The 13,695-nt window shown below is 44.9% G+C and overlaps 1 protein-coding gene across 2 annotated transcripts; it reads right to left on the bottom strand.

Moving 5' to 3' along the window:
• Positions 1–479: 479 nt before the first annotated feature.
• LOC119161054 (uncharacterized) lies at positions 480–7,372 on the bottom strand. 2 transcript variants are annotated; one of them, XM_075880029.1, is made up of 3 exons: positions 7,019–7,372; positions 6,783–6,928; positions 480–2,527 (listed from the first exon to the last, which is right to left on the bottom strand). In XM_075880029.1, the coding sequence occupies exons 1-3, from the start codon at positions 7,247–7,249 to the stop codon at positions 949–951; spliced, it is 1,956 nt and encodes a 651-aa protein (XP_075736144.1). In that variant the 5' UTR covers positions 7,250–7,372; the 3' UTR covers positions 480–948. The 2 variants fall into 2 exon arrangements, with proteins under 2 accessions (XP_075736144.1, XP_037269275.2); XM_037413378.2 differs by having other exon boundaries at positions 6,783–7,372.
• Between the last annotated feature and the right edge of the window lie 6,323 nt (positions 7,373–13,695).

Below are 13,695 nucleotides of genomic sequence, written 5' to 3'. Positions count from 1 at the left end.
TCTAAGCACACGGGCCTAGAGTGTTTTCGCCTTCATCTAAAAGGCAGCTGCCACGGCTGGGATTCGATCCCGCAACCTACGGGTCAGCAACCAAGTTCCTTAGCCACTAGACCACCATGGCGGTGTTCCCGTAAACATATCTGATATCACGATGACTGGTGCAGCAATTTGAAGTGCGCGTCAACTTCCCATTTTCTGTTCACATGTTTTCTCCCTGCCCAAGCGTATCCTCGTAGCAACCGTGGAGTATTTTGTAACAATGAAGTCATTAATACAAGAATAACCGGACTTCTCGTTAGTGTCTTTAAGTGACTCGCCAACTTTCCTGAAGTAATCCAAGTATGTGAGGTTCAAAATAGGTACGCTCAAACGACATGAAAGCTCGATGAACTTCGTGGATTTGAAGGCATTTGAATAAACAGTTTAAAATGCTACGTGCCGGCAGGTAATTGTCAGAATGAAATACCTCGGAGACATGCTGATATGGGCACTTTGTATTTATTTTAAATATTTTTAAAACTCTGCGACAATCTCGCAGCGTCAAGTATATAAAAGGCGCATTGACATACATAGACAAGGCGAATATGAAATAGCACTGAACATAGACAAGAGCTTGCATGAACTAAACAATCATGAAACAATAACACTAATGGGATTTCTCTTGTTAATACATCCGCGAAATACAATAGATTAGCCTCGACGTTGCTAAAATATCTTCTTGATTTCAAGGTATACACATATAAAATGTTTTAATGAATGTTAAATGACAGCCTGCGATAGTGAATGTTATAACATGTACAGTCGCTTACGATATACGGCAACGCGAGCGCTTGGCGGAATCGCCATATGTGCTGTCTAGTGGCGAGCCGTCTGCGATCGACAGCACTGCCCTGGCTACGCAATCATCAGAGTTTTTGATGGCATAGTGTTTCAAGAGCTATCCATTGTCTAGCCCTCGTCTCTCAGCGCCTCCAACTTGATCCTCAAGGCCGGAGTTTGTCTTAGAACCCCGTATGCAGCCTGGCTACGGGGCGAGCTGTCTTTGCCCGCGCCATAGTGCGCCGCGCACGTCAGAAACCCCGTGTTGCGGCTGATGACGTCTTCAACATGGAACCACTCCTCGTCTACGCCGTCCGTAGGTGCCCGGAGACGCAACGTGGTGAGGAACTTGTTTTCGTGTATTTCCCCGGCAAGGAGGCGAATAAAACTGTCGTTTTCGTCTGGGTCACAAGACACAAAAGAGACCTCAGACAGATTCTCACTGCTGACAATTTCGTCGACGAAGAACCACAAGTTCTCGTCCCCTAGATAAAATCCGCTAAGTCGCAGTGCTCGAAGGGTCGTGTTATCGGAGATAACATCCAGAATTACGCTGCGAGGAGGGTTTGCCGATTTAAGTGTGACGTTGAGATCCGGCCGATTGGAACCTATCAGCTGAAGGGCTCTCAGCGAGACGGCGCTACTCAAGCACTTGCTCAGCTTGTGAAATGTTGGGACGTCTGACAGGACCGTTTGCGTCAAGAGGAGCTGGAGCATAGTCACTTGTTTCCAGGTGCATGCCAGGCGGACCGTGCTTTCGAATGCTCTCGGACTTGGATGGTCGACAGAACTGATGGCGATTTTACGCAGCACTTCCGGAAACTCCCGCAGCTCAGCTAGTGTTGAAGAGTCGACTCTGTAGGAGTCTTCTAGGCGTACTCGACTACTCATTCCAGACTCCCGGATGATTTGGCAAACTTGCGCCAGATTTTTCCGTGAGACATCCCTCAACGAGATAATTTGGAGGGATTCTATAGTGATTGCGACGTTGAATAGGGCGTGCAGGTCGTCCGCTCTGAGCCCTGCCATGCTGAGGGCGAAAAACGACAGCTGCACTCTCGCAGTGTAGTCGAACGCTTGAAGCCAGAGACATCTCGGCTCCCTGAGCACTGGGTTACCCGGCTGTTCGCCGCTCGTTGCTTGACTGGCTGGTCGATTTTGTCGGAACGACTTGGGTACGCACCAACGGCATCCACTAATGTCGAGGCTCCGAAGGCGCCCTTCTATACGGGTCACCACTTCGGTAAGCAGAGCGGCGCATTTGGTGTTTAGATTGAAGCCTGTGAGTTGGAGCTTCTCAAGCTCACCGCGAAGGACGAGTGGTCCAACAATGCGCTCGATGTCCGCGCATGTTCCTTCTGCATTTAAACGCACGCCTTGCACACTCAGCGAGGTCAGCTGCATGCTACGGGCCAGAAATTGAGAGAATATGGAAACTCCGTTTGGCCTGTACGAATGCAGGATGCTGACGTGCATGGACAGATTTTTGACTGTATTGTTTCGCATTAGCTCGCCTGTTATGAGCGCCCCACTTTCCTCGTCTACAATGATTCCAGGCATCGATAGAGTGATGAGGTGCGTGGTGTACTCGAGGAGTGGACATATGGCGTCTACCAGGTATGGCGGCGCCACACTTGAACCGAGGATGACTATCTCTCGCACGTGGGTCATCGTAGAGATGGCTACGAACAGGTCTTCTCGTATGCACCTGTGTGAAGAAAGGTGGCGAATTAAGGTATCCTAAGCAAAACTGAGAATAAGCAATGTCAGCAGAATAAACACCTTAGGACACGAGCGTCATAAGAAGGTGCGCTGTCAACATAGAAGCGAAAAAGGCACCAAGTCTCTGGCACTCATGATAATTAAATGGGCTTTTTCACATGTGTCACAAATATTGTGTAAAACCGAACTGTCGAACTCTTGCATCACGAATGGCGTGTTGAAGTTCAATACAACTGAGATCCAATACAACTGAGATTAACGATTGGGAACGTGAATTTAATCAACGTGGCAATAACCACCTCCGCTCGCTTCTATCAGAAAACATCCTCGGTATTTGCGCTCAGTCATGCAGTCATGAATATAAGCACGGGCAGGGTTCCCCTTCACGGGGGTGGTGAAGGTTCACTGCAGTGCACCCCCCCCCCCATTAGGTCAATTGATTGGACAGACTTTTCTCCCCCCTCTTATGTGACTAGAGGGGGTGCCCCTCTTCCTTGCGCACTCATATGGTCTTGATGAGAACAAGAAGTTAAGGACCTAAGTATTTTATTTATGTCAGCTTGTCCTTTCGTTATTCTTCAAAGCAGCTGTTTCTCTAAGCGAGTAAATCATAACTTGAGCGTTGTGCTACGTCGTGCCAATGAACTTAAAATCTTTGTTTCTATAACTTCTCCCTGCAACAAATCTTCGTGAGTGGGGATTTCAAGATAAGTAACCACCGTATCCACCACGAAGGGCTGACATGCGCGGTGAACACTTATGTGTTTTGGCGCATGCGTATCGCACTGACTAGTAACCAGTGCTTTAAGAAGAGATGCCACTAAAAACAAAGCTTCCGTTAGAAAACTAGACATTTTCAGAACAACAAGTTTTAAGGCGTGTTTTGCTGAAGACCAGTGCTCTCGAACAAATAATGACATACGCTTAAGTTATTCCCTGTTATAGCACAACTGAAACGCACAAATGCAGCCGTAAGAACACTTAGCTCGAACGCTCCGCCGCGTGGCCTCTACCCACTTCGACATACGTCCGCGCGGCTAGGCGTTGGACGTGGTATGTTTGTTGCAGCTAATGATAGATGGACCATGGGTTTATTTTTCTAGTAGGTCAGTTTCCATGATGTCTAACAGGTGAGTCGAATACACCGACTAGGCAGGTCTGTTTTCACCACAATTTGTTCGGTATTGCACTCTCACGCGCGCATAATAATTTCATTTGCCGTATGCCTATCTTAACAATGAACCACTGTGTGCGACAGCTCGCGCACCTAGCAACGTGCCAAGCAGTACGGCAGCGAATTTTCTAGGGGTGCGCGAGAACATAGCCAGGAGCAAAAAGATATGAAAGCAGACCTGCCAAGTTTGTATTTTGCCCTTCGCGGTCAGGCAAAAGGGAAAGAAGTTAAGTACTGCAATCGACCCCCACTCCCCTATCCTTAGCTGCGGCAAGCACACAATGTCCCATGCTAGGCGGGGCTGGAAGCAGCCGAAGCTGATCAAGGCCCCACCGCGAAGCGTTGGCGTTAGCATGCTGATGGCTGTACAGTCGGCCAAGTCTTCAGCTATTGTTTAGGAGTGGCAATTTGTTTGTGTATGTGTATCTTTGCCGTACGACTCGGACTTTTCGACCTCGTACTCCTTCAACCGTGCCGGCGGTGTCTCCATAGAGAAACATACCTACATAAAGAGCGGACACTCCTGTAGGGCCCTGCAGCCCAGCTTCTGCGCTGATGTCAGCGCCACGAGTGATTGGTCAGACCCGATAATGTCTCCAGGATAAGTAAAATATTTTTTTTTGTCCGACGCTGGGATTTCAACCAGCACACTCATGCTTAGAAAGTGAGGGTCTTGACCACTGTATATAGGCTACACGCCCGTGCTTGCTCAAAGGGAATACACGTACAGTACATCTAAACCACATGAATATGCCTCTGTGTAGAACAAATGCGGAAAGACAACAATGTCTAGTCATATTTTACTGTAAGACATAAAAGTCCTCAGTGGGACATGATGCAGAATAGATATGGAAACTTCCACAAATAATTAAAATTTCCCATTTCCAAAAATTCATGCCAAATTTGGGTATTCATTGTCCTCCTGGGGAAGCTATTACATGCCTTAACAAATTTCCTATGGTGTCCCAATTTTCCCCCATTTGTTCTCTATTTCTGTCGTTCCTGTGTGACGAGTGCATTCTCTTCTCTATCGTATCCTCTTCTGCGATCCCCTACAAGGCACTGCGCCGAGTCACCTCCAAGGAGACAGAAATGAAGTGCCCTTTTCTCTTCTGCAAGAACCACGCATTCAGTCGTTACAGCGTGAAAACCCGGAACAAGAAGCAAGCAGCTGACATCACATCCGTACTGCAACCTAATTTGGTGTAATGGAACAAAGCAGTCTATCAGTAATCATATTATCTTACAAAAAAGGCGCTACAATCTATTCCTAGCCTCCCTTTTAATGCCCATACTTGACAATTATTTGCTAAATACAATAATTAAATTAAACCTGCTTTATAAATATTCTTTAGCAGTCTCTTTTAGATCTGATATCATAAAAGGTCGCGGCTATATACGTTGTTTAGCTAACTTGCAATTAAATCCTTCAACGCGCCTAAACCGACACTCTTAATATTGGCAGGTGCCGAGACCGCGCTCCAATTATGGCTTTCAGACATTGAGTTATTCCTTGCCGAATATACTAAATAAATTAGGAATTAATTAGGAAAATGTTCGTATGCTCTGTAATATTTTTATTTTAAATATGCTTTATTAATTCGTGTGTAGTATTATTTTCTGTTTGATTACTTCTTTCTTTCGATGTATAGCATGTGCATTTTTGGTTAGTATAGTTTGCTTAAATTTTTTGTTCCGATGCAAAGCATATGCATTGCTAGTTTAAACTGTCCTGTGTTTAATTTGATTTTGCCGTTTTTGTTGCCACAGTTGCCGTGGGGATATGGGGCTTTGTCAAGCTGTTTTATACAGCTTTTTTCTTCTGTCCCAGCCACTTACTGTACAACTGTACGTGGTAAATAAACTAAACTCAAACGGTCCCGCGGCAGACGCATACGATGCGGAGAGCCGAAAGCGTACGACGCGGCTCAGCCATGTTGCTCCTTCGTCGCTAATTGGCTACGTCGCTCTCTGGCAAACGGTCAAAAAAAAAAAAAAAAGGTCTCGAACCCATTCTTTGAACGGCCAAGAACGGCAGACGTGCGCAAAGGAAACTGCCCGTACGGCTATCCGAGAACGTCAAATGGCAAGGCATGCTTGCCGCTAGCGTGAACCGGCCCAGCTTGTATCGCCAGCGGGGCAGGCGTCGGCAGTGTTATATGGGAGGAAAAAAATTGAAGGAAGGATAAGATTGGAAATCACAGTGATAACCGGTATTTAACCCGGGCATTTTGCGCGGTACTCAAGCACTCTACCATAGCGCTAGTAATGCTTCAAACTGGTTCCAAAAAAAAAACGTATAGCATCTTATTGCGGCAACGTTATAACTATAGCTATGGTTGCAGTGTTCACTCTCGGCTTTTGCAACAATAAGAGGCACTCAACATACCAACTCCTATGACTTAGGCCGACCAGGAGCACTACGACGAAAACCGTTTCTTACTATCTGCACGCTTCACGCAGCAACGTGTACTCTATTCGAATAAAACTGAAATATGTTGAAGTAAGCAGCGAAAAAAAATGACACAAGCAAGAAACAAGTACATAAGACAAGCACCAACTTGTTCCTTGCTTTTGTCGTTATTGTTTCACACTACCTGCTTTAACACGAATTCTCACAAACTAGTGTACCTACCTCTCCTCGTGACATCTGCGCTCCTTCGCGAGTACCGCTGTTACACCATTCGGTGGTAAAACTCGTTCATGGCCTAGTTTGTTCGACATGCTTGAGATAAAGCGTTCTGCGAAAATAAGACACGTTCACAACCAAAGCAATCGAATAGCATCGTACAATCCGATACGTTGGGATGTCATTGAATTCGACGAGCCTTGCAAGCTCACGATCGAACCCGTGGACAGGGGAGTGGGAGGGTGCTATATCAGCCACTTCGACTTCTAAATTGTTGCTTCCTCAAATAGGCATATTTTCTAAATAGCAAAGGCCTTGAGCAAGTGGTTCTTTCCCAGCGCCCTTCCAAACATTTTCTTTATCACTGCAAAGCTTAAACACAATCGAAACACGAGCTGGACCACCCCTGAATGACTAACAAAACACGCAGCTACTCACTTGTATTCGTAAAACAGACTGCCGATGGTCAGCGTCCGTAGGCTCGTGTTTTCCTCAAGTGCCGAGATGACAAACTCCCGGCACTCGCCCAGCTCACTGCCTTCGATGAGAGTGTCGTGCAGGTGGAGGCTCTCGACGCATCTGTGCTGTACCAGCAGGACGTGAAATAGAAAGCGTGCGTCACGGCTTTGGGCTCGCTGCCTGCAGCCACCCCTGCCTTTGTAGAAGACCCATACCAGGGATAGTTTTCCTGGACCTCGAAGTTCTTGCAACTGCAAGCAAACGTGCCATAAAATGTAATTCCAGCGGGACAGGTTGTCCAAGATGTGACAGATAGACGTGGATGTGTTGGGGTCCTTCTGGTCACTGCTACGTTCCGCGCTGCAAGGAACGTTCAGGTCCGGAATGCGTTGGTTGATTTCAGCGGAATCCAGCTCGTCTATCTCGATGGGCGTCTTGTCGCTCATGACGGGCAGTGGGATCGTAGGTAGTTGCTCAGCAAGGGCGCTTCCACTACTAAAGGAAAAGACACCTGAGCAAAGAACGAAGCGACACCTTAACGCATTGCTTGCTCGCTTTTAAATCATTTTTTCCTTGGCCAGCGGGCATGAATATACTTTCTTCTGAGTGTTGACGTCACAACAAATATAAAGCTAACGCCGAATGTTTGACTATCAAGCAATAAATACAGTTCTGCGCAAACTAGGACTAAATTTTTTTTTCTTAACATCTTATCGTCGGAGACGAAAATTATCGCGACGACAAATTCACATGACTGAACACCAGGGATGCTTTTTTCACCCTGGTGTCTCTGCGCTACAGACACGCCATTTGTAGTTTTTATATTTCAACTATGTTTAGCATTAGGGGAAAGCAAATAAAGTATTACGTATTAGAAGCGCTAGTGTATTATAGCCAGAATATGACATGTCGGAGTGTGTTTGCATCTCGTAACAATACACATGAAGAACAGTGCACAGAATTGGCAGAGCTGTACCTCCCGAATGCGAATACAGATTCGTAGATAAAGACGCATGTCACCTTATAGACTCTCCACATCATGACACGCCGTGACGTCGTCTTAAATCGGGACTGTCGGCATTAGACCGCAGAACATTTAGTATCAAAAAACTTCTGGGCACGTGGCCAACTGGCGGTTTACAGACATGACGCTTTAAAAGCAATGAAATGATTTTAAAAGACAGCGGAATCACTGGAAAGTACTAAAAATAACAAAATTTTATTTGTGTAGCACAGGTCGTACTTATTAGATGATATCTATCATATGTGTGTGCGAGAGTGCACGGCGTGTCGAGTGTTAGGTACACACGAGGGAATACATCTCCATAAGGACTGGACGTGCGCACTGCCATTTTGTGCAGGTTGAATTGCATGTTAACTAGGGACATTATCAGATACATTACTTATTAACTTTCAAACATTTTCTTATCTTTGTGTTGGTGTTGTTTGATATGTGCGTATCAGTGTGTTTTTGCATATGTGCGCTTTAAGATTTGTATTCAACATTAACTCAAGGGCTAAGGAGTAGCCGGCGCCTTACTTGTGCGCCAACATCTCCTTATATACAATATCAATATAAAGTATACTGGCAAGCTGACGCGAGATGAAATTGTTCTACGACTTGGCTATACGTGTATCGAAACGCGATCTTCGCATTTTAGGGGCTAAGCACCTTAAGCCGAGGCTTGTCCGTCCATGGTGTCCGTTGTCATGCCACGGAGGACTATGTGTAAGAAAAACCTTTGCTAAGGTATAAGCATGTGGCGATCATGATTATAAGATAAATGTAATTTCCAGAACTCAAAGCACTCCATAACTATCTGAATAAAAACATAATCAAATCAAATATAAAGGCACAATGTTCCCAATGTCAACAAATCAGGCTATCGAAATTCATTGATATATGGCGTTCAACGTCCCAAAACCACCATATGATTTTATGAAAGATGGCGTAGGGGAGGGCACCGGAAAATTCGACCTCTTGGGGTTCTTTAATGTGCACCCAAATCTGAGCACATGGCCCTACAGCATTTTCACTTCCATAAAAAGTGCAGCCGCCGCAGCCGGGATTCGATCCCGCGATCTGCACGCCAGCAGCCGAGTACCTTAGACACTCGACCACTGTGGCGGGGCTGACTATCGCTATTCTGTAGATTGTGAACAGTCGGATATGGAAGGTGTCGACAGTGTCATACGAACTCTTTCACCAGTGGAGGAGGGGGGGGGGGGTAATCTACATCACTGCCTAATATTATTATAACTTAGGTTTAGGTAGCATCCACTGAGACCACAACACATATATGCGCGGTATGCATGTTAGCACTACACGCGACGCTTTTACGCATTACCTCACAACTTTCCGCATGAATACAATTATGTCGAAGGTGGTCTCTCCAGTATTATAAATTTGTAACTTTCAATAAACTTTTTTAATGAACGAAAGCAGTTCACTAAGAATTGAGTTTTGAAATTCAAAACCAACCTTTAGGAGAGCAAAGGTATTTTGAGCATTTTATCTACTTATCTGGGCATCGATGAGTGTGTCTGGGTACTATCGTAGTTGGCTCAGAACCTTAATATAGACCAAAGTCGGCATAGGAGGGAATGAGGGTATGACGAAGGTAACTTTCTGATAGTGACATAAATGACGTGAAAATCAGGTCGTTTACGTCACGAATCTCTTTCGTTCAGTTAATTGTGTCCCACACTTGCATACCACAGGCTTCGGCATGTGGAGGTGTGCCCTCAAATTTCTATGTACCCAGTAACAGTGATTACAGTCTTTGGTAATTTGAGTGTGAGAGCCTAAAAAAATCCGACATCGTCTGCGTTTATAAGACGACTGCAAAGAATAAAAATGAAGATACCAGCAGGAATCAAACCCAAGCATGTCATGTGGCGGGTATGTATTCTGCTACAGAACTACACCAAGTCTTGAATATGCTTTTGGAACTGTACTATAGAGATATCAGGTCCGTGTAACGTTCGTTATATTTATTGTGATAGCTAACTATAACAAGGTGTAAGCATTCATAAGGTATACTAATAAGGTATAAACATTGCATATGTACTCGTTTCATACATGCACCAGGTTGGGGTAACATCATTTATGACTTCTGTGTATGATCCACTTTTTTAACAATCTCATACGAATAAATTACACTCGCACGACTCAGCAAGCAGCTATCAAGCATTGCTCGGCAACAGAGGAATGCACTGACAAATTATATTCAAAGCATCGAACTGCAGCGCACTCTTCATTACAATAAACTTTACGTCCTTGCAATAACATCAGTGCCACGTTGTGTCAGAACACAAGTTTCTTATTGAACATCACTGTAGCCAGCATACCTAGTGAGCGCAGGATTTGTGTGTCATTACTATATTCTATTTACAAAAACATGTCGATGTACCCCGTAATGAGTGTCTGAAAGAAAATAAGATATGTGGCATAAGGTACTCGCTGGCTGCTTCGCATGACACCGATTCCAACAGTTCATGAGATCTGCCAAATTTTTACACGAAATCGATGTGTGCCGGAGTCCACTTAAACTTCAAAAACGTATTTCCGTCGCGGCAACGTCATCGCAAAAATCTACGCAATCGTATTTCAAAGAAAAAGGTCCCGTCAACGGGCATTCAAACAATGACTGTCAGAAGTGCAGAACACGCTATCCACTGCGCAACGGCCACAGACAATAGCTGTGTGCAAAAGCACCTTTTACATCTCGCATTCTCCTCTCGCAGTGTTCTTGGTCAGCGGGGAGGTATCGCCTCTTGGAGTAGTAAAGTGAAATAATTTATCTGTACTGTGGTCTCGGCAATCAGCAGCTGCAATGCGTACGATTACGCATCTGGTCCATTCGGCGAGTTTTCTTTACAAATGATACTCTGTCAATGACTTAATACGCTGCGAGATGGTGGAGTCAGCTCAAGCTGGCAGCATCCATCCAAACCAAAAATAGCGCAACGACGCACGCCTGCCTCACGTGGGGAGCTTTTCTCGCGGTGTCCAATTTGTGGGCATGTATAAATCGACGGAGCGCGTTCAGTTACGCATAAAAATGGTAATTCGTCACGTCATGGCACGCTTGATAACGTTGGTGCACCAAAGCCTCCAGCACATTCCCAGCGTAAAGATAATCTATGAGGACGAAATGTACAGTTGCGAGGTTTTAAACCAACTGGACAAGTCTTCACGTGCGTACGAACGTGTTTATATGTTTGAAGAGCAATGCACGTAATGCGTAGACCTTTCAGGGGCGTCAGGTGGGTGGCCACGTTAAACCTAATTCAAGGGCTAATGTCACTAGAGTCTGCACACAGCCTCAGAGATGCGCATCTAAAAGTGGATGTCTGGGGGCAGCATTCGTTCTGGCGAAACACATTCCATCTTTCTCATTTTTGTCAAGCGTTGTGGAAGCTGCGTGGCGTCAGTATGACGTTGCCGAAGAAATACCGGAAACAGGCGGCGTGCTCCAGCCCAACAGGGCAGGCCGAATCGTACATGTTCACGAATTGAACAGCGGAAAAATAGCTCCCCTCCATGTAATGATGCATTTCTCGGTTACGGGCGCGCCGTAAAACATCGCGGCCAGGCTACAGCGGAGGCAAAACGTGCTTAGCATTTCCACTAGATACCTCACACATTAACAGGCCGTGGCCAATATCTACACCCAACATGCGACGCTTACCTCGCTATCACACCTTTTCTCGGACTGTGCTTTGGCCGCTAACATACAGATACCACAATGGCTTTTTTATTAAACTGCTAATGAACATTAGTCGTCAGGAGGGAGAAGAAACACCAAGCGTCAACATGGGGCATTCAAGTTTAATGGTGTTATAGCTGCCAAACCCGCAAACATACATTGGGTGAACCCTGCTAGATTTATATACCGTAAACATTCAATTACCCCTCCGAAGGCGCGTTTTACGCGCTATACCGATTGATGGACAGATAAACCATGTATATTCGTTGAGTTATTGCTCTTTAGCTTTTTCTTAATAAGTTTTACACTTTATTGCATGTAATCAGGCTTGCTGTATTACCATTTGCCACAGCCACTACCCGTATTTCGTATATTGGCGTGTTTATGGAGGGCTCTAAGGCACCTTCATAAATACGCAATACAAGCGGTGTGACGAAAGTTTTTTTGAAAGAAAAAAAAAGGTAGGCGATTAAAGCGTAAGACTATCCCTCGTTGCTTCCTTCCTAAATGGTCGTTAGCTACGTATGACTGGTCGAGACATCTTGGGTCATGCACACAGCCCCGGCTCGTTACGCGAGACAAAAAATCATGCGAAAATGATTCATCCCGAAATCACCACATATCGACGCCCACGTTCAAGAAAAATATGAAAATAAACTATGCCTAATACGGCATATTTTGGCCATTCTCCAGCGCGTGAAACTTTTTGTGTGCAATAAAATCGCCTGCTTCTTTTATGACGTCACGTGTCTGAAATATCATGATGAGTTATTACAATGCATGCGCAATAAACAGCAATTTCACATTCTGAACAATAACAGCTGGCGAGATGTATTCGTATGAGGATAGTGAACATTTTATTTTCTTGAAGCGTAACAAACTTTAGTAGTTTGTGCATGTATCTGTGAGCTAGTCTTTGCTGAGATAAAGAACTTACTGGTGCTGTGCGTGTGTGCTTCTTAGCTGTCGGAGTTGTATTTTGAGCTGTAATAGCCAATTCAAGTTGAATGAGAACCAACTAGCCGGACTATTAATTAAGCCTTCTTAGTGTGAACAGTCAAGCACTTTCACCATCTCCTTCGTACGACTTATACTGATCAAGTTGCGGAGCAAGCTAAAAAGAGCTGAGCTTTCCACTGTGTTGGAGGCCACTGCTTTATTCCCCACCAATTTGCAAGCGGCCACCTTCGCTTCGCTCCAAGCTTTCTTAAAGGGGCTCACAAATTCAATGCCGTAAAAATTTTAAGAATCGGTTTAGTACGAGCGTAGTTACAAAAATTTGTCACACGCTACAATCGCATTCTCTCTTCTTTCGTCCCTACAAAAGCGCAGGAAGCTAAGCAGGTAGAGATAGGAGGGGCAAGCAAAAAACGTCACGCGCGCTTCGTGATCTTCAGTACGTTTTTTTGTGTTTTTTTAATACGCGGCTTCTCAGTGCGATCGCGCGCGCACGCGTAGACAAATGACGGCCTCTCGCGGTGATTTCTGTAAAAACCAGGCATGCCATGTTCAAATCAGCCAATGATTGATAGATGTGTAATCCACGTGTGATTTTTGAGCGTCTTCAGTCATTTGTCGAGGGAATTAAAAGCAATTTTAGGCTCATTTTGGCAATTTATTGTGAAATGCGGGCCGTGTGCTGTGCTAAAATATTTGGCTCAAAGGTTCTCGGGAGCCTTTACTACCAATGCGCAGTGTTTTCTGACCATGCACAAAAAGTGTGGCTGGGCCCCTTTAAGCAAGGCTGATCAGGCTAGTCGAAGACTAAAGCGGAAACCTTTATTAAGGCTTCCAATACAGCAAAAATAAAACAATAAAAAAAACCATCGCACTCATCGGCTCACACATGCTTTAATAGAACAGCGGTGATGCTATTCCTTTCCGGTGAAAGGAAATGATTTTCCTGATACAGGAATAACTTTGACTGGCCCATAAATAATAAGCTTATTCCGAATGGTTACTTCAACCACGAGGTACAGCAGAATAAAAGAATAAAAGCATGCACTAGTTATCTAATGATATAAAGCCCTTGTTCAGAGCTCGTCCACTCTGTAATGCTACAGCACAAGGCGCAAAGGCATCGCATATGTGGCCCACACAGAAAAAAGCCTACAAGACAAAATTGTGACCAAATAAATGTTGGAAAAATGTCATTAATTTTAACAATCTTATTGCCTCAT

Source organism: Rhipicephalus microplus, chromosome X (assembly GCF_043290135.1).
Source record: "Rhipicephalus microplus isolate Deutch F79 chromosome X, USDA_Rmic, whole genome shotgun sequence".
NCBI classification, from domain to species: domain Eukaryota; kingdom Metazoa; phylum Arthropoda; class Arachnida; order Ixodida; family Ixodidae; genus Rhipicephalus; species Rhipicephalus microplus.
Note: the sequence above shows the minus strand (reverse complement) of the source record. Positions and strands in the feature narration are given on the sequence as shown.

Coding starts and splice junctions, on each gene's coding strand:
- LOC119161054 (XM_037413378.2), bottom strand. CDS start 7,249: ATGAGCGACAAGACGCCCATCGAGATAGACGAGCTGGATTCCGCTGAA. Junction 2,528..6,782: donor AGTCTGTTTTACGAATACAA/GTGAGTAGCTGC, acceptor TTCTTCACACAG/GTGCATACGAGAAGACCTGT.